The sequence below is a fragment of the Diadema antillarum genome, unplaced genomic scaffold, assembly GCF_040938485.1.
Source record: "Diadema antillarum isolate AM-2024a unplaced genomic scaffold, OU_Dant_1.0 seq00000460_RagTag, whole genome shotgun sequence".
NCBI lineage: Eukaryota > Metazoa > Echinodermata > Echinoidea > Diadematoida > Diadematidae > Diadema > Diadema antillarum.
In genome coordinates, this window is record NW_027271431.1 from 65,518 (window position 1) to 87,783 (window position 22,266).

General features: G+C 39.0%; 1 protein-coding gene across 1 annotated transcript in view; it reads left to right on the top strand.

Annotated features, from left to right (window-relative positions):
- LOC139733013 (uncharacterized) overlaps positions 1 to 14,997 on the top strand; it is a 38,144-nt gene extending 23,147 nt beyond the window's left edge. Inside the window, exons 3-4 of the mRNA XM_071643856.1 lie at positions 9,757 to 9,832; positions 14,610 to 14,997. Coding sequence (XP_071499957.1) covers positions 9,757 to 9,832; positions 14,610 to 14,793 — 260 coding nt within the window. The 3' untranslated portion in view covers positions 14,794 to 14,997. The remainder of the gene's footprint in view (positions 1 to 9,756; positions 9,833 to 14,609) is intronic.
- Positions 14,998 to 22,266: the final 7,269 nt, after the last annotated feature.

Below are 22,266 nucleotides of genomic sequence, written 5' to 3' on the forward strand. Positions count from 1 at the left end.
AGTATGTTGTTAAGGGAAACTTTGCAAGATTGACAGGAAAGTAAACGTGATGTTTGAAAAGAGTGATCTACTGCAAAGCAGAACTTGTAATTCTAGATACACTTAATAGCTAATGTGTAAATATCATCCCAAATCTATGTGCATCTTTGACTAAAATTAAAGAAATTAATGCAGTTGATATAAAAGCATATTGTAAACAGTAATTATGTCAAAGTCCAGGAGAAAATGAGAGTAAGATATTCTAGTCGCCTCTACACATAGCATGTCTGTACTTGTTATTACGTTAGAGAACAATCATTATACTGTTTATAAGCAATTAATACCTCATATTGCTGTGAGTAACGCCAATGGCTTCAAACGACAGTAACGACGTATTATATGCATATGGATGGAAACGTAGTAAAATCTCAACTGTAGATGTAGATAAATTGATGTATAAATCGATACATCTATCGATAGACAATTGATAATACAGCATTAATCGGATTGGAAGACAGTCAGATAGACAGAAGAGGTAAGGTGATTGATGGTATTCGTGTGTGTGTGTGTGTGTATGAGACAGACAGACAGACAGACAGAGAGACAGATGGAAAGGGAGGGGCGGAAGAGGTATATAAGGTAAAGAAGAAGAGAAACACTCGATAAAAAAACACTTCAAACTTCAGTAATGATTTACAAAAAGTTGACACAGCTGCCCTTCTCTTCACCCTCATCTTGAACACTCTGCTGTCTTGTTGATGATGAATATTTTGCGTGTGTGTGTGTGTGCTAGAAGTTTCTTTCAGATTATCGAACAAGACTAGTGTTTTCATTCTCCCGTCCAGAAAACTTCGTTTGAGGAATATTTAAATTCTGTGTCGTAGATGAATAGTTACCTTTGTTTTAAGAGTCATCTTTGGTTACACTGTAAACCAAGTAGTGTGCATTTGATCATGGTTCCATAACACGGACTGAGTGACCAAGTTGCACTTGTTTGTTTACCGCGGGAGAGCAGATGCCTTCATGCTATTCGATACGTAGAAAAAGTTGTTCGTCATATTTATTTCGTTCGAGTTGAATCAATATGTGCTTTGCGTATATTGCCTAGCCCAGAGGGCATTGTAATAGGAGCTTGGCATATGCCGTGTGACAAGGAAATTAATTTCGTTTCCAAGTAGTAGGCATCAATACAGTGCAGCATAATGGCCCGGAATATTCTCTCCACTTTTTGCGGGAGCGATTTTGTGGGATCATTACGATGTATATACTAGGATTGACCGAAAGAAACATTCCAAGAATGATTTCCTCCACACTCTGTAAATATTTGTTGAATAAGACAAAAGCTGAAGCAAAATGGGTGTAGTTTAGAAGAGTTTCCTTTCCCGAGGAATTTTGCGAGCAGCCGACAACTGACACTCGTACGCGTAGTACGCACGCACACAGTCACGCACAGGCACACTCCAAGACATCACAAAATACATCAATGAAAATAATGCGCTTATATCGCGTAAAATACATGTATTTATCACGTTCTAAGATAGACAACCCAATCCATTGAATAATTCTTTGAGTCTGTGATTTTTCTCTCAGGACAATGTCATGGAGCAGAAGGTCTGTTATGGTGCAAATAGACTGAAGGATTGTAATATTTCTGCGCGAATAACTCCCATGATCAATGCATTTAACTTGTGCTGACTCACTGGCGCAGCAACGCCACAGTTGTACAACTAACTCTCTCCCTAATTTTCATGATACTCCAAGATCTCATGATTATTTCATGAATCCTCGTTCACATTGGTCTCTCTTTCCAGAGACTCCCTTCTCATGGCGTACTATACCCTGTTCTTCCAATTTCTCTCCTTCAAGTTAATATTTACTCCCCTCGGATGAAGACTACACCTTCACATCCTCCACTGCGATGAAATGATTTCCCTTTCTATAATAATGAGAAACAATTTGCCATTTCTCTACATAGGTACACACTTTCCGAAGAAATTTTGATAACTTTACTGATACTGCGTAGCCTGTGAGATAAAGAGTCTCATTTTTTATTCATTCCAGACCTTACAAAACAAACAAACATCCAAATGAAATAGTTGAGCAGCTAACGAAGCTTTCATCTTTGGTGGTAAAACATGACCCGGATAAAGCCAACTGGTCCCCGTATCCCCCGCCGCACAATCCCCGGACTTGAGCCATACGAATCCCGTGATGATCCCTCCGGCCAAAACAGGTTAATCCCCGCGGCAATATTGTTCATGACCAAACCTCATTCTCCCTCCCCGTTCTCTCTCTCTTATATAGGAAATATCCCGCTAGGAGAATTAATGTTTCTCCCTCCGGTTTTTGTTTTCTTTTGTTTGTAAGATGTTGAATTGAGACGATCACTTAGGAGCCCCTAGAAAGGGAGGCAGGAAATCCCGCTTCGCTCACAATTGCCAATCCCATTAATTGGAGTACCTCCTTTGGTTCCATAAGTACCAGGAAAAAGGGAAGGAAGTTGAATAAACTTTGGAAAAACCAAGAAGTTACTGTTGACGGAGAGTCCAAAAGTGATGCCTGTCTTATAAGTGTATGCACCTTCATAGAAGTGTGTTGGTTGAAGAGATGTCTTCTTCTTCTTGGAAAGTACAGTCCACCATCGGGTGTAATGGGTATGAATAACGCACACACACACACACACACACACACACACACACACACACACACAAAACGGTTTCCAAGCGAATTATTCACCCCTCATTAAAGATGAGACATAAGAATGCGTTCTGGAGTCACGTTTTTCTATTATTTACACGAGTGAAGACTTCGTCGATTAAAGCCGGATGACATTGTAGACTAGCATTTGATCAAGCTTAAAACAATAACAGCAAAAAAGAGTCTCATGAACATTAATGACGTATTTGTACTTTTTGGGGGTATATTGATGGGTTGAACTTGAACAACGTGACTGGTATTAACATTTTTTTCGTTCAAGCAACAGCATGGAGCGTGATGGATATGAAACAATCGCCAGCCTTGATCTGAGCCTGTAAGCGTCTCCGCCCACGCCTCATGTACACCGTGCATCGAACATCAAAAAATGGACACTGAGATAGAGGGCATACGCAGGTAGCGAAACAGAAACAAATATTTTGTTTCCATGGAAATTTTGAATTGGCTATTCTGGGATGAAAGAAGTCAGTGAACTGAATAAATTTGAATTTAGAAAACACGAGATGTGTAAGAAAGACAGCCCAACTCGTGGCGAACATTAGTCAGTCGTGAGCAGACTCAACACTTTTCTCCAACAGTCCAAAAAAGTGTTTGCTTTAACATTCAAGACTCATGAGGCTTATGCACTTAAATTTGATTAGCAGGCACGCTTGTCTCATTATATTTCATTGCATTGCATTAAATGGTCCGAAGCAAGCAGGGAATGAATACAACTCTCAGGGAGAAATGTTTGAATACCATTAACACGCAGAGACAAACGCCTTGACGGTTAGCCGGCCAGATCTGATTTATAAGGTGACTAATGTTTTGCGTTGTTATTATCTCCGTTTTATAAAAGGAGAAGGTTTGACCCGATTCATAAAGAAGTTGCGTACTTCTAGTCTTTATTTATCTACTAAATATATCCAACAATTTGACGTCCTCATTACCGCTTGATTGCTTTAATGAGCTAGACGCAAATATGTGTACATAAATATCTAAAGTTACAGAGCAGAGGCACAATTGGATATGCCCATTGGCGCATGAAGAACGAACTTGACCCAATGACACCAGACAATATAGATTCCACATTGAAAAGAGTCAATGAGGTGGGAACAATTGGAAATCCTCATGACTATAATTCCAAAGCAGCAATTCTATGGGACTTTTTGTGAGTGTGCCAGTGATGACAGGTACAGGGATTAGATGATATCTCAGCTGTATTCTTGTGTCTCTTTTTTTTTTGCCAGGTGTACTAGATATTTTGTTTATTCAACATCAGTTGCTCCAATTTAAAACCAGACGCAGTCACCCTACATGTCTGAAATACAATCTTGAACAAATAAGGGCAATCGCTCCTCTGTCGCCTCACAACCGCAATAATGGTTGTGGTGACAGTTCTTCATGGGCCAACAAGTAACGTATTTGTGAAGAATTAGATGTCTTATCTTGCGGCAGTATCATAAGAAAAGAAAAATAATGAATTAGATACATTTCTGGCCATCCTATAGCAGGGATATTCTCACAATAATGCTCAACACCCAGAGGGTTTTTATTGGTGGCACGTTGATCATTATTTTCATTTGCATAACAATTGTATTTCGAGATGTAGAAATGTTGATCATGAAAATGCCATAAAGATCTAGTGATTTGTGTGTGCGTCTTTTTTAACTTACTGACGTGTTATTACAACCGTCATCATAGGCTGCGTGGTCCCTCATGCCACTAGCGTTTTCAATTTAATGAAGAAAATGAAGCCATGAAAACACATTTTGTTGGAAAGGATGGTTGGATCTTTCAAAACGTGAATATCTGTAAATGGGCCTATTAATCGTCCTCGTTTGTTTTCTGTATTCACACTGTACCACTTAAACAACCATTCTGTAAACTTTGTTGTTGTTGTTTTTTAGCATGGTGACAGTTGGTCATAGACCGTTGATACCATTTTGATAGCAAAGCTAGTGTTTCAAAACTGTGTATTTTTTTTTTTTTTTGCTTCATCAATTTTAACATCATACAGCTCAATCACAGTTTAATTCGGTTGAACCACCACGATGCTAAGTGAAAGAAATGAAACGTGATTGAAATGGTTGGGTGAAAAAAAAAATGATATGGTATTGCTACTGATACAGGGGCGGATACAGAAATTCCGTAAAGAGGGGGATCCTATACAATATTAAAGGGGGGGGGAGCACTCATCCCTCCCCCATTTTTTCTTTTGATATCTTTTGTTTTAACAAAAAATAAAGGGGACGCGCGCCTGGCGCACTCCCCCCCCCCCCCCCCCGATCCGCCACTGTATTATGTTTGGCTAAACAGTAGTCATAGTAAATAGATTTGATTAGTAAAGAAAGGTCTTTGGTCGCAGCAGAATGACCAAGCTTAAAATAATCACACCGCTGATCAAGCATTGTGTATGCAAAATATAGATGAAAGCAGAGAGGTAGAACTGAGCGTAAAGAGTCACAAGTTCAAACTCTGCAACTGTGATCATATTACTACGTCAGTTGTTTTCCACCGACAATACGCGGCCGGTTTGAATCTGTTAAAGGTTTTCGTTACTGCAGAAAAAAAAAATTATTTTCATAAATGGTAGAACTATGTTTAATTAGTAACAAAATTGACAGGAGGTAGCAGTGGAATATAATGACTCGAATGCACCTTGTGCTGAGTATAGGATGAGATGTTGTGGTTTTTTTTTTTCTTTTTTCAATCGACTCTCCACGTCATTATCAACTGATGGTTTTTGTAGATAAGCGACAATGCATGTCATTATTGAACATCGCTGACTAGAGAGCCAATCACTGAAGTCAAGGAATGTGTGTGGGAGAAAACCATTGCCCGAAAAATGCACCATGTTTTGTTCAGTTTTACGACAACAACAGAAACAACAAAAATGATAAAATTGCGACAGTTCTCATGTGTTTTTGTGCTGGAATTCACTTGTTAGACTATTAGAAAACTTCCGTGTAGTGAATACAATACCAAGGAGGTATACCTCGTCGTAAATATCAAAGTGAATTCATGCCAGGCACGCATGAAATCCATCATTACCCCCTTCTCCACCCCTAAGCGCCCCTCCTTCCCCCCCCCCCTCCTCCCACCGTGTTCTGTTTTCATCCTCTGGATAACAATCGATCAAAGAGCCATGCATTTTATGTCTGATTCTCTGCCATCTTCATGATCGATGTTTGTCGGAAAACAGTTTCCCCCAATCTTTGTCCAAAAGAAGCTTGAATTCACTATCGCATACCTTCAGTGAACGTCGTTAATGAGAGAGGGGGAGAGAGAGCAGGGTAATGATGTAAGTGAGCACATCTATGCGTTGGGGGGGGGGGGGGATAGAGGGGGATAAATAGAACGATACCTCTATTGTACATACATAATAATGAAACTGTAATAGAAGGATATTTATGCGATGATTTCAAAACGGGTCGTGTATAATCGATCCCCTCTGGCGGTTGCTTGGCATCTCTGTCAAAAGAGTGTCAACATTTTTTCCCCCGTCATTCCTCCACAATGCACCTCCACATTCTTTTCTGTCTACATAAGAGCTTAAATGAGGCCGCCTCGAGCTCTAATGAGTACTGATGGAGATCACGCACATTATACTTTATACCCTGGAACATTTCAGTCGCGAATTCAGCTGGTTGACGCCATTCTTAAAGGGATGGTATCGTATTGGTTGAGATGAGGATGCCGTTTTTATTTATTTTTTTTTTGCGAGATACTTAGAAACCCCTGCATGAAATGTTAAAGAGCATGCAATATTCTATGATAATGTCAAATTTTACTTGATGAAAATCGGTTTTGAAATGACCGAGATATCCAAAAACGAAGTGAAACAAAGCGATGCTAATAGGAGGTGGGTCCAACCTTTCATCAGGATGACTTCGTTTTGGATATCACAGCCATTCTAAAACCAATTTTTATTAGATAAACTTTGAATTCCCCTTAATGCTCTTTCATATTTCGTGGGAAGTTTTCTTATTATCTTAAAAAAGAAAAACGATCTTCAAAAAAGTCTCATCCTATCCGAAACTATACCATCCCTTTACTATATACCATCCCATTAAGACTGGATTTATCAGATATTAATCCTCCTTGCATCATTACCACCCCGTCCCCATTTGAAAGGATCAAACTGTGCGTGCTCTGGCTGCTAAGATCAATGAGGGCAACATTGTCATTCAGCCAAAGGCAAAAAGAAATGAGAGTATTCCAAACAGAGAAATACATCATTTTAGATCACGGTACAAATTAGACGAAAGAGCCATTTATCACATCGAGGTAAGCCGCTATTGGTTGACTGAAAGTTTTGTTCCCAACGAATCGAGAGGCAAGCATCATTGTAGTGGAAGAAAGGATAGATGATAATTAAATGTTAAGATAAGCGATTTTGGTTGATGATCAGTTATATATCGTTATTCGCAGAAGCTTTATGTTGTCGACGGTTGTGTAAGGAAAACAACGAGTCGTGTATAAATGGGTACCAGGCAACGCTAGGGTGATGATAATGGCAGGGCCCCCTGGTAGAGCAGCAGTGCTAACACTGAAGAGGTTATACCCTTGGTGTATAAGACTAAGTTATTATCATTCGTGAAAGTAGCATGAAAACATATTTTGTGGTGTCCATATTCAGCATTTCTAGCTTCTTTTGAGGGTATCTTTTCATTCTATAATGGGCACTATCTTGCTGCTGTGACACTGGAATTTTGCTGCTTCATAACTATCTTGACATCTGAACTGTAGTATCATGCTTTTACATGTCGTATAAGTGCGCCCTTCATGTGTCATTGTGAAGTCCCAACTTCATGTAAGCGCACAGTGATCTCAAAACTAAATTCAAAACTAACCTGTCATGAATTTCGATCTTTACCAAGCCTTGTACCAATTTGAATTATTTTGGATCTCAAGAGTTAAGAGGAGATTTTGTATTGATTACGATGTTTAAGTCCTCCTCGGCTTTTGAAACAATCTGAATCTCATGCATCAATCTTTGATGGTCTTCAATAGGATCCTACGTCTCCATCACCATGCAGTTTGTCTGTTTTAGTTGAATTGAATTTAGATACCACTACCACTATGTCAAGGATGCAAATATAGCGCAGAATACAAGCTTTCAGCATAAAATAACGGTGAAACAGTTGGTAAGATCTGCTCCGTATAATATGCTGAGGTTATGATAGGAGTTTCAGTAACACTAGTAAAGCAAGCACACACACAAAAATCGCACACACACACAAGCAATAAACAAACACATACACAGACAGACAGACAGACACACATACACACACAGAAAAGCACAAACAGACGCACATGCAGACAAATACATACACTGCACGAAGAGAGAAGAAGATGATAAAAACCTATGCCTTCTTCGTGTCGAAAATAGCTCAAAAGGGGTGGCCAGGCCAATGGAGATAAATCGGCCGAGATAACGTCTGGCAGGTATCGCGATAATGGCATCTAAATTTCAGTCGTAGTTTCTTGTGCTCGTATCTTCACATTTTTTTTTTTTGTGTCTCTCCTCTCTCACTCTTCGCACTTTGTCGAAAATACACGTACATCGAAAGAAAAGGTGTTGCCAGCAATCGTACCTGTACATGAAGGTGTGTTTGTAACTTGCAGTGAATTACATCGACGTACCTGGGCGCCGATAATGCTCCGGGTTTGACAGTTCATCGAGATATCACACATGTATGTTCGATATAGACGCCCCGATTGAGACCGATATATCGCTGCTATATCAGCGTTATATCAGGGAGGGCGTAGCCAAAACGTGTCGTCTGCGTGAAATTCAGTGAGCGCCTTGGTTGATGTACTACCAAGAGTTTTACAGTCGATTGTACGAGATTTAGGCACAGCCTGTCTTCCCGACATTGGGTGATTTTCCTCTCTTCACTCACTATCTATCTTGTTCCCATTCTTTACAATTAATTTCGGAGAGCACACATTAAAGGGTGTGTACAGTTCTGGTCGAGGTGAGGATTTAGCATTTAACGTTTTGTGAGAAATTCAGAAACCACTCTATGGGATGTCAAAGAGCATGCAATTCTAAGGGGTATCAAAAGTTTATTTGATGAAAATCGGTTTTGAAATGGCTGAGATATCAAAAAACAAGGTGAAACAAAGAGATCCTAATAAAAGGTGTGGCCTGTCACCTTTATTACTATCACTTTTTTTGATATCTCAGCCATTTCAAAACCGATTTTCATCAAACGTTGAATCCTTCTTAAAATAACATGCTCTTTCATATTTCATAAGAGGTTTCTCATTATCTCAATTAGGAATGTTGAAAACATGAATCCCCACCTCAACCAGTACTGTAAAGTCCCTTTAATACAGGGTGCAGTATGATAATAGAGTACAGTATAGTTATATGGGTCATGACATGACGTCTGATTGCAGACTGTGCATTCCACTGTCTTTTAGATTAACTTGTCTGACACGTATCAATCATGACTTAATTGATCTTGGTTATCTTGAGCCCAGTCAAAGGATGAATGTAGTAACCAAAGCAATAGCCCGAAGGCGCCAACTCAAAACATACTCAAGTACGGGAAAATTAGGGAAGACGTTGGCAGTAAACCATAGGGTCAGTTAAATCAGGACCAGAGTCCTGAACAAGCTAAAAGCATTCTTTCAAAATCTTGCCCTTTCATGTGATTTAATTCCTACTTTTTTTTTTCACAAGTCCTGTACCAGGGTCCCTCTCCAACATTTAGATTTCTTTATTTTGGGTCTCCTTATGGTCACCTTTGTTCGTTGATGCACTCTTGACGGATGTATTTATTTATTTATTCATGTTCTTTGTGTTTGTAAGCATGCGCGAATTTTGTTTCATCTGGCCGTCCTTTTTCCGGAACCTCAGGTGGATCCGTACTCACATAAGCGCCCACGGTAGCCCAGCCTTTTTAACTCTTTCTCCTTTTTGTGTGTGTGTGTTTGTTTGTTGCGTGTGTGTGTATGTATGTGTGTGTATATGTGAAGTATATATGTGTTATGTTATTTAGTTGAACATGTTAACAGATATCCGTACATGGCGGTAATGTTTTCTTCTTCCTTTTATTATCTTGGCAGGTTGCACAAAGGTGTACACGAAGAGTTCACACCTCAAAGCTCACCAGAGAATACATACGGGCGAGAAACCATACAGGTAAACACAAGAAAATGTTTTGTAAACAAAAGTGAATATTTCTTGTGAATAGATCGAGACGTCGAAAAGGCGGCGATAAACATGTAGTATGCCGTCTCTGAGTAGCAAGGTCACACGGATTTACTTACCGGTAGATATATATATGTATATTTTTTTACACTGATTTGTGCTCGGATGAACAAATTAATTATTTATGATGAATGAATGAAAAGGAGATGAATGGGTGGAATGCTGAAAGTATATGTGAACACAACAGAGCAGATTTGTAAATTGATAAGTGACGGTATGATCAGATGATTAAATGAATACCGGTACTTAAAGGGAGATAACTCGAACTTGTTCAGCTCCTAACCACCTCACACAGACGACGATAACTTTAAATATTTTCTCCAGCTCGACTGTGACATAGGCTTCCTAATGTATACCTTATATCAAATTCTAACAATTAGCTGGTCCACATTGGTCCACCTTCCTTTAATACGACGTCAGCAAATCATCCATACACCACCCGTCTCCTCTGGCGTAAGCTCTCGGTATACACGCTTTTGTTGTGTTCCCGTCCATACGTATTGCGCGGTAAACGCGTCTGACAGACTGGGGATATGAGAAGAAGACAATGATATTCTAGGTTCAGTCGAGTTCTGCACAATTATAATACATTTAGCTTTCTGTGAAAGAAGGACAAACAATATCTCTTGGCATACTTTTCTATTTATAGACCAAGTATGCCAGCACATAATGGGATAAATGTCTCCCTTCCTCTCTGCCTCCCCCCCCCTCTCTCTCTCTCTCTCTCTCCATCTCTCTATCTCTCTCCCAATATTGTTGTCTGCCTATCTCTATCTATCTATCTATCTATCTATCTATCTACCTACCTATCTACCTATCTGAGTATATATATATATATATATATATATATATATATATATATCTGTCTACCTATCTAATCTGTGTATCTGAATATATAATATATATGCCATATCTATCTATTGATCTATCTTTCTACCTGTCTGTCTATGTATGTATGTATCTATCTATTTATCTCTTGGAGAGAGAACAGAAAGCGATGTGGAAACACTGAGCGCATGTTGCTTGTTGGATGTGTGTCCATTCTCCTCTCCTCCCCCATCGCAACACCCATCTTCCTATTCAATCCATCTCCCTCCACCTATATTTTCATCTCTCTTTTTCCTTACCTGCGTGTGTGTGTGTGTGTGTGTGTGTGTGTGTGTGTGTGTGTGTGTTTCTATGTATATGTGCGTGTGTGTGAGGGAGAGAGAAAGACGCCGGTATGTTGTCTGAAGGTTTCCCTTTATACGTGACCTCATTTTAGGTCGTCTTTGCAACACGTCTTTTTGTCCGTTCCGTCTGATGTTGAGCGGTCCAAAAGCACGAAAACAAAGCCGCGGACAACATTCAGACACGTTTTTATGTTTGCCTGCACGCACGAAATGAAACATTGTTAAAGTTTAAAAAGGCCACCTCAATGCCGGTCAGATTACGAAAGGATGTGTGATAATAAACAGCTGGATATTATAATCGATGAAGTAGACCGAGATAATTAATCCATGAAATAATCCGATATTTTTGAAGCGTCTCGCTGTGTCTTTCATTGGTATTTTTAGACATAATCCCTCCACGATCATTGCGCATATAACAAGCTTAAAGCTCATGATAAAACACTATCCGGGATATTTACCTACCAAAACATGATGACTTCACGAAATATTAGCTACTCTTTGACGTTGTTCCTTAGAGAAACATTAAAAAGAATTAAGGGTGCCATAATTACTAAGATAATATGACCGATTCTAGCAGTCATTCACAGTAATGGAAACGCAGAGAGATTCGAATAACCATTTCATAAAACAAATATGGCACGATGTTTTAGCCATTTACCTGCTTTTCATGTGCAGCAAATCGGACCATAAATCAAGTTCAAAACGTGCATGAAACATGTCAAACAAAGGTCAAATTTATGTTTGGATATAAATAAACTCTTCGTCCGCCTAATGACTTTCTCCTCCCAAATCCGTTAAGACAAATACCACGTGTCCGATGCACCATCTTGTATTGAGGAAATGTGTTGAAAAAGATGCTAGAAATCTACGACATCACGAGCTGACAGAAACAACCTTTAAAGCGGTTCCAACATCCGAGTCTTTTTACTTGGTAGTTTTCCCTCAAAAATACTTCGATGGAGTTTTGACTGGAAGCGGTGCGTCTCGATTAAGTATTCGTTAGAACAGTCTCCGTTAATCTTCAATAAGACGATGTTCATTTAGCACCTCACCATATCCTTGTAGGTCATCACCTGGAAGTGACGTCACCCATTCGTATTGACTATCAAAATCAACAATAAGAATGAGTTATGATTGAACCTGGAATATAGATTTTAAGAAGTAGTTCATCTACCGGAGAAAGCGTAATGTTAGAGATTTTTCATTCCAGGAGAATGATAATAAGTAATGTCTTATCATTCTAATGAGATGTCTACAAGTGACGCCGCAAGACTCTCATTTTAAAAGTCCACAAATCAAGAATAGAAGCTAGATACTTCCAGTCATACCGTCGTGTTGTTATTATCAGTTGTAGTAATAGTAATGCCCAGTGACCGATGAAGAACGATTGCTATTCATATTTTTCTTCGTTGTGTTATCATATCACTACATTATTGCACTTAACCCGAAAATAATTGCCTGCTTATACCGCTATCCGTGTCTATACTTATTACCAAGGATTGACAAAACCACAAAGTGCGAGCTCGGTGCCTGGGAATAGGTGAAAAAAAATGGTGTATTATTTGCATGGTACAATTTCCACGCTTCGACAGTTTACGCACAATTCTCATGATAGGCCGGTTATCGCTCATTCTCATAAACGGACGCGTAGTGTTCGATCACTGTCATTGTCGTAGTTAGTTCACATTATCGATGATTGTTCTACCTTTATTAGAGAAAAAGATTTAAAAATAGTGACAATAAACAGCAGATGGAGAGGGTTCACACACAACGTCTATTTCATTGTAAACACTCCGCATCGTGTGAAGACAATATTCAGTCCCTTCCAAACACAGCCAGCACACTCTTTAACAGTTTAAGGTCATTTTTGTGTATTCTGAAACCAATATTATAGTAGTCTGCATAAGGAGTAGAATAGCACTTTATTCCGAACAGTAGTTGATTGGTGAAACTTAAGAGAAACAATTCATCTTTGTTTCAATAACTCATCTGTAATACTTGCCAAAACAGCCCTGATTTTTTTTTTAAACAAAAGAATCAATCGTACGTGAGAGCAAACTAAGCATGTTTTTGTCTATCTTAATAGCCTTGTACAAGTGACATGGTTGAAATATTATCAAGATTATTGTCATGGCTTCCATGTTTTGGCATCATTGAAATACAATATATGTGCGGATGATCTAGCGCCTTATCCTTTGATTGTATAATATACTCACGTTTACATCCCCTACCTTTTGGTTGCTTTAATTCTTTTCATTTCACTTGGAATAAAGTGGCACTAAGATCACATGATTTGATTCGTCTTAACGTGTTCCAAAGCTGACGTTCAAGAGGCAATCTTCGTCTATTTACAAAGTTTGCAGATTTACTGTATTATATAAACACTGCCGTGTCACGATGGAATTTTCCTCTTCTCCCACGCATTGGCATTTAAAGCTGAGTGTATAATTATGTGTCTGTGTGTTTGTTCGTGTATGTGTGTGTGTGTACGTTTGTGTGATTATGAGTGTGTGACAATATTAGTGATAGTTGAAAATAAAGTGACAATCTATCGAGTGATAATAACTGAAGTGATAAAAGTAACTATAGTTAAGGGAACATAACGGGTAAAAAAAAAAACCCCGAGTGTGTGTAAGTATGTAGCTATACACACAGGAAGCAAGTTATTCATTGTAAGAATCTTATGCATACATGATGAAAGGAGATCGTATTGTAGCTCTTTCTTTGCAGGAATCTGTACAACTTATTTCGGTACAGATAAGAATTAATGTGATCAAACAGCATTAATGGAATACTAGCTGCTACGTTTCTTTCTCTTTCGTCTGTAGTATTTGATTTTTGATAAAATCAAAAGGAGTAAAAGATAGCGATTGAGCAAGACCGTGGTTACCTGAGAAGATGCTGGTCACGGTCCTTTGTACATGATATCACTATGCATTTCTCTCAAAACAAATTTGCTCATTAATTAAGAAAAAAAAAACCTACAGCGCAAACTATGAAATATTTGACATTGTAAGGATAAAGATTTTTGATTGATATTGGGAATGCGGTGCAGTCATTTGAATTGAATGCAGTAAAAGCAATCAGTATCTTAACCGGTCAATTGATTGATCCCACGCTATGCTGCATTGTAACCATCATATGCAATTATGATATAGGCTTTAGTGTCTAAATCATTGTACAGTGTCTACATATAAGTGTCAGCAAAGTAATAAACTATTAGCTATCAATAATATTTTTTTTGGTGGTTTATTATAACGTGATGTCAAATAAGATGACATTAGATATTTTTCATATAAAGCTCCCAGATTATTTTCGTAAAGATAGTTCTGACGAAATTGTGCCATTTCAAGTTTTCACCTTTTAGTTTGATAGAACACCTGGCGCATGAAATTCTGAATTAATGTCCGTAAGCGCATCCATTCATTCAACTATGTATCTATTCGATTCGGTACATATTGTAGTAGAGTGAAAGCTGTATGGATAGTATTCCCAATTTTTCTCTCTTTTCTCTGTCTCTTTGCATTCCTTTGCAGGTGTACATGGAACGCTTGTCAGTGGCGGTTCGCGCGGTCTGACGAGCTAACGAGACACTACCGCAAACACACGGGGGCCAAGCCGTTCAAATGCAAGGTGTGCGAGCGCTGCTTCTCCCGGTCTGACCATCTCTCGTTGCACATGAAGCGCCACCAAGACAAACTGAACCACCACCGACAGTAACTTTGGCGCCAAAGTCTGGGCCAGGGGCGAAGGCCATAGCTGGCCAGCAATGAACTACAAAGAACCGGACAGAAATCCACGTAGCGGGGCTCGTATTGATCAGAAAGACTCGCGATAGGTTGGTGTGTCGACGAATAGTTCGCTGGAACACTATTGTCAGCTCAAGCGCTAGCTGAGGAACTTACAACGCTCGGAGTAGACAACTCGGACAAGACTCTCTCGTGATTCTAGTTTTCTCATTGTGATGTTTTATTGCTATACATATTTTCTTTACCTTTTATGTTATTCCAATGACGAGGTGCTACGCTTTGTTTCTGCACTTCAGCAATAGGACGCCCTCCAGCCGGCAAGGGGAACTCCGTCGCAGATACAAACGTTCGCCGATCTATGAGCGTATTTCTTGTGCCACTCAACTCAAGCAGGCAACGATGACACCGAGCGTGCATCCCTCCCTCTCTTTGGCCAGGGAGGTGTGAGTTACCTCCCTGTTTTGACCTTATTAGACATGGGAGTTGAGACTCTGATCCAGGCACAACTAGCTTGCCCGGGGAAAGAGGAGGGGGCAGAGACACTTATCTTCCCCGCTTGATTCCGGAACGGACCCTGGAGGAAATTGCCGCCGGCGTTTCGCCGAGTGCTCGAGAGCCCCGGGCTGTGTTTCGCGGGCAGGTGTGAGGCGTAGGCTCGCGTTCTTACAACGTAGAATATAATTATTCTTTTTCCACTGTCTCCTCAAAGGTCCTACCATGGACTGTCAGCCAGTCCCGACGTCATTTCGGGAATATTATGATCATACTTATGGCTCATTAATCAGACATTCACGAAATTGCCTTAAACATAATACCCTCTTGCAATCAATATTAGCGATAATGTATATAGGTTTGCCCTATGCAGTGGCAGCTGCACTGTGTAATGGTAGCTGCAGTGAAGGTCTATAGATCCGGATACAAAATTAAGATGAAAATGGACATTACTCACTTTGTATAAGGTTCAGACAACTTTGCCTTTTTTATGTCATAATTATAACAAGTCACTGTGCATTAGAACATCAGAACAAAAATCTTCGGTTCTCGGGTGCTCTCATACAAATCAAATGTTGGTATTTTTTTGTTGTTGCATTGAAGATGTCTTTCAAGTTTTGCCTAATATCTAGTATTTATGTATTGCCTCTTTCTCAATCATCGTCAATGACATGAAATTATCACACTCGACAATGTTATACTAATCTCGTGTCTTCCACTATAATGTATTTTGCGTATTTGCTGCATTTCCATGAAAACAAAGACGTGCTATTCGTTGAATGATATAACCGGTGCCTTTGATACATGATTATAATTTCGATGTCTTCACACATAATGCGACAACAGCAACAACAACAACAAGAACAACAAGAACAAGAACAACAACAACAAGAACAAGAACAACAAGAACAACAACATTCTGTCTTTATTCCAATTTTAGTTATTCTAGACAGCTGTATGTATGTGGTTGACGAGTGTCCCGTTTGTAGAAATCAGCCCAAACTCTGTGCTTCCGAATCCTTCACACCCCAATACCCCTCTCGCAGGAGCACGTCATAAAATCGTAATTGAGCAGCTGATATCAAGTAGAAAGAAATTGTGCATCACTGTGCATGATATGAAAAAAGTATCCTCTAAAGACATGCAATAGATCAACATATCCACTTGACAAATTGACCAGTAGGAGAAAGAAATCGTACCCAATGCGCCATTTTTGAAGAACAAAGTCAATTATCTCTTATACGTTTTGGTCTTGGTGTATTTGCTGACGTCATAATGACCAGAATAATAATGAGATTATAATAATCATGATAATTATAACAACGATAATGATTAGGACAGTGATTATAACAATAAAGATCATGGCAATTAACAGCGATGAGAAGGCTCGACGATAATGATGATAATGTGAATGATTAAACACTTTACGGGCACAGTTGCTAAAAAACGTTCAATCGCAATGACAAAAAGAACCTGCCACTGAAAAAAAAGGAGAGAAAACTTACTGGTAAATTGTCGTTTGGCACACGACGTAACCCCACACACGATCCATCGCAAACACATCGGGGAAGTTAACCTATGGAATTTGTTCAGATATAGATCGTCGTCTCTGTTTGTGTTAACGTTGTTTTATTTTAGCGTTGTTAAAAGACAGACAGAGCTTGGAAATTGATTAACTTAGGAAGAGTCAATAGCAGACTACACCGAGAGAGTTTCAGAGGTGCTATAATCGAAGGTCAAATGCACACGAGAAAAGTTCATTTTGAATAACAAATGAGCGGGACGTAAAGGAAGAAGAAAAGTAATGTGTATGTGTGTGTGTATGTGTGTGTATGTGTGTGTGTATGTGCGTTTGTGTGTGTGAGAGAGAGAGGGAGAGAGAGAGAGCGGTGACCATAGTCGTGTTTACCATAGTAATATCGGTCACTATGGTGACCCCGCCTCCGCAGTTGATCCTGAAAATGATAGTGCTTGCATTTCGTGACCTTTTGCTGATTTTTCAGACTCTAAAGTGATTCAGACCTGGAATGGGATTCATTGATGTGGTATTACAGAGCCAACATTTTCTCGGGAGTTCTATTGAGATTCAGTATCATGTATGCAGCTTCTTACAACTTCTAAGACACTGTACGATGTCCCATGTAATTCCTAGTGTGGGACCAAGGAGTTTTGGTGGGACTACGTTGCCTTTGATTTCAAGTCGAAGTAAAATGTTGCTGTTGTGCACGCATGACTGTGACCAGCACTACTTGAAAAGCGAAAACTTACCTTCCGACACGGTCATTCTTTTTAATAGACTACGATTGATTCAATAGATCTATATTGTTAACCCTAAAGCGATGGATGACGTTTGCACATTTTAAGTGCAATTAAAAAGATGACATCGCATCATCCCGTATACATATCGACGGCCTACATGGGCCATCAAATGAAAAATCAATGTTGAGAAAGCATTATTGAGGACGATGTAGTGAAGGAAGAGAGTTTAATGGATTTATCTAGCAAACTAATTTGTTTACTGTACTTGACAATGATATAGAAACTATTTCTGCTTCAGGCTGGTTTTGTGTTGTGATTTTAGTGTTTGATTGTTTGATTGTTTGAATAATGACAAATATGTCTTCATGACTTGGCAATAAAGTGTGTATACTTGACAAAGTGTCCCAGGGTCAGAAACTGGTAACGGGCATTGCGAAATTGTGAAAAAAATCCTCTCGAGTAGTTCTGACTTTGTACAATATTGTCAGCAGAGGCGAAGTGTTGTTTTTTCCCCTGCTTCGTGCTGCCGTGTCGGCGATAACATTTGGATTTCATCGTTGAACTGAGATATGAATGCAGATCCTCATGTAATCTTTGTAAATTCCTTATACGTGTTAATCAGGCTACCCCTGTATAAGAAACACAAGACTCCTTGTACACACATGCGTGTAGGTATGTGTGTTGTTTGAACGATAATCATTATCACCTGCCTATATCACTAAGTCTTGAGTAAAGCGTCCTATTGTTAATCGCCTCAGAATAAGACCAACCACAAGGAACATTGGACACCATTGGTCGTGTTATAAATATGTATGATTATTTTCCTAATCGATGCGCTATTATATGTTGCTACCAACGACTAGAGAATGTATACATCTGACAAGAGTTGCCAATTTGGTGACGCGAAGGAAGTGAGCACGTGACCCAGCCAAGGATATTTTTTGTTTGTGTGTTTATTTTTCCTCACCATTTGCATATAGGCCAAGAAAGACTGCAGTGCAATGATCAATTTGTTTCAGCTTTGCCTGCTTCGTACCGTGGGGGGGGGGGGGGGGGAGGGGGAGGGGGAGGGTGGGGGGCTCTTGATGTACATCTCCCTGCTCATAGCTTTTAATATGGTAGCTCCGAAGCGTAACCATTTGGACATGTTTAAAGTTCCTTCTCCTATAAACTTACCCCATCCCTGTTGTCTGTTCTTTGCATAATTAGAAAACAAAAACAACAACTATGGGATGATGCCTATAATTGACAAGCATGACGCCAATTAACAATTATTCCAGGATAATGCAAATGATCCGAAGTATCACCAAAAGTTTCATTCTATCTTCTTGTAGACTTTGATATTACGACCTTGTAGAATGTACGTCCAAAACGATTTGCATCAAAATACCACATCATCAGAATATCAGCAAGTACTTCTAAGATTGTATGATTCATATGAATACTGTGATGGTGTTTCGGATCTTGTCTTCAAACACTGAGCCTATGCTGTGAAGTTAATTATTTTCATCAAAATAATACCGATGTCAAGGTGATGGTCTAATTATCAAAAGGAGGTTCAGTCTCGTGATGTCTTCCGTATTTCAAATAATTCTTCTTCCTATCTTGCTCTTACAATGGGACCCAGTCAGAGGACGACGTCCATTTTGATCTAGCCATTTCATCATGGTGAGGACGAGTTATTTTCACGTTATCAATCTCATTGCCTTACATTACGTGTAAATATTTTCCCAATAGATAAACTCACCGGTGAGTATGTTTCATGATACAAATGGTCTCACGGCTGTTTGCTGTTTGTCTGTCGTTTGGTTCTCTGTTGGAAAATAATAAAAGTGGATAAAAATGAAAAGTCAAAAATCCTGTGAGTTTTTTGTGTAACTTTTTGTGAGACGTCTCTGAGTTACCGACCTGGATACTTTCGCTATAAGTATGTACGAAGGATTCCTCAGCACTTTGGTGATGCTTTTAATTCAATTCAAATGAAATCAATTAAAATCACGAAGTAGCTCCTTCTTGCCGTTTGGTGACAACTTCTGAATAGTTGGTTGACCGGAGGAAATGATGTGTTTAAAAGTTTAGGCCTCTGAAAATGTCATATTTTCATGTAAAAGTGACATTGGCCACAAACATCATGCAAATAAGACGGCGTAATATAGAGCTGTCACAGTATCTTATTGACGTGCGCACAAATTTTTGCTAAATTAGTGTGTGTGTGTGTGTGTGTGTGTGTGTGTGGGTGTGTGTGTGTAATTTGAATTACAATAAAATGTCCGAACGACATACATCCCAATTGAGTATAGGAAGAATTGAGCAATATTTTATACCTTAAAGTGTGATGGTTGTTATTGCTAAATTCTTGAAATATGATTTGTGTAAACGAATTGTGAGATGACAAAAAGGTCTAATTTGCTAAATTACACAGTAAAATATCACATTTAGTTATGTAAATTTCATGTCTTTTTTAATGAAATTTGTTCTGTTCGGTATGTGTGATTGTGATATAAACACATATTACAATGATAGTTTGTCGTATGTCATTAATATACACACACATAATGAAAATGTATAAACATATCTCGTATATGTATGTATATATATATATATATATATATATATATATATATATATATATATATACACACACAGAAAGAGAGCGTATAGTAAATTTGAACCTGACTTGGAATGGAATTAATATTGCGATGTATAGATCTCTCAGTTTTGAATTAACCTACAGAAAAAGAGAGTCTCCACACTGGGCTATGTAATATACAAGACGAAGGAAACTGTTGACACGTTATGTATAAACATAATCAACTCACGGATCCCCAACGCCATCCCACTCTAGTCTTTCATCGTGAGCAGTAGTCATTCATTGGTTGATTGATATATCGGATAATGGAAGACCATGATTGATCTTCCGACAATGTACCTCCGTATGTATATTATGAACAAACTCTTTTTTTTTTCTATCCCGATCTGATCACCAGATTGATGGATGATTTCATAGAGCTACTGACGAAATATTTGATTGCTGAGTAGGCACACACATGCATCAAAGTGACATAATTCACTACGTTTGTCATAAAACAGTGCAGTCCAACGAACGTGAAAGCGTTAAAACGCTTTATCTTTAAAAGACTACGGGTGATGTTCGCTATTCCGATGGTTCGTTAATCCGAAAAGGAAGTGAGGTTCGCTATTCCAAATATGCACAGAAAGTGTGCCATAGCGAGCCTTCGGAAACACGAACATTAATTTCGTTTTCGGATGACAAACTTTGGGATTAACGAACTTTATTTCATTTTCGGGTTAACGAGCCTTCGGAATAACGAACGCTTTTTGCTGTAGGTTTACATAAATCTTATACCCTGTGTAGTATGGTCTTTTCCAGAGATATACAAGACCATTAATACGTCTGCTCTCCCAAATTATGGGTACAAGTTGCATTCACATTTGATGCAGGAGTTGTTTTCGGATTTTTGGTTCCGAGAAGGTACTGGAACATGAAATTTTTGTAGAGTGAACAACAAAGGGCGCAATTTTCCTACGAAATAAGCAATTGTTTAAAAAATGCCCAAAACAAACAAACAAACAAACAAAACACTCTAGAAGGGATCCAAGAATATTTCTGCACTGTAGAAGTCAAATTTGTGTATGTACATATACAGATATACCGACAAAGTCTTTTTCCATCTAGGTGTTTCCGGCAAAGTTCAGTACACAGATTTATCAAGTATGTGAAATTCATGGGTATTTCTCCCTCCTCGCCTCCTCCCCACATAGGTAACAAGCCATTTAATTTCAAAAGACGTTTTGATAACTTGAATACAACTTGAATTTATTGGTGGACGAGCATTCTCATTGCTGTCTGAACAAACCTCTGTTCTAAAGGATGCACAAAATTTAATTTCATTTCAATCGATTTTCATTTTTCTCAATAAGCTTTGACGCACAATAAACAAATACAGATATATACAACAAAACTTGACTATAGATGTTAGTAAATTAGCTAGTAAACTAACTAGATCTCTAGCTGACAATCAAATCAAAATGGTGGAAACATGATGATATAATTATATTCGTTGGTAGTTTGTTGTTGTTCTGTGGTGTAAATTTGCGTCTTTGTGTTTGTGTGTGTGTGTGTATGTGTGTGCGTGTGTATGTGTTACTTGCACGCGTGTTCTCGTAAGCGCATTATGTTTGCTCGCTTACGGATGTGCACGTGACTGTGTGCGCGCGTGAGCGCACACACGTACGTGCTTGAGTACGTTTACGTGTGCGTGTTCTTGCTTGCGATGTTGAAAATGTTTGAACAAGAGCATGCTATCTTTTGCCAGTTAGCAGCATGTGCAAGCATGCAGAGTGCTAGACTGATCTTTATCATCAATTTTTGCCTTGCATTTCTGCACATCTTCACTCGACTTGGCGGGATGAATATCAAGTAGACGCAGTTTATTGTAGAGAATGACATTCGTGTCAATAGCCATGTCATTAAAGGTTAAGAATATTGCCGTCAGCGCCTTTTAGAATGACTTCAAAGGTACGATCGAGACCAAACCAACAAAGGTCGAGTGTTTAACTTGCTTGGGTCATACACACACACACACACAAACACACACAAACACACACACGCACACACACACACACACAAACAAATAACAGCACCTCAATACAAGAGAGGGAGACAGATAGA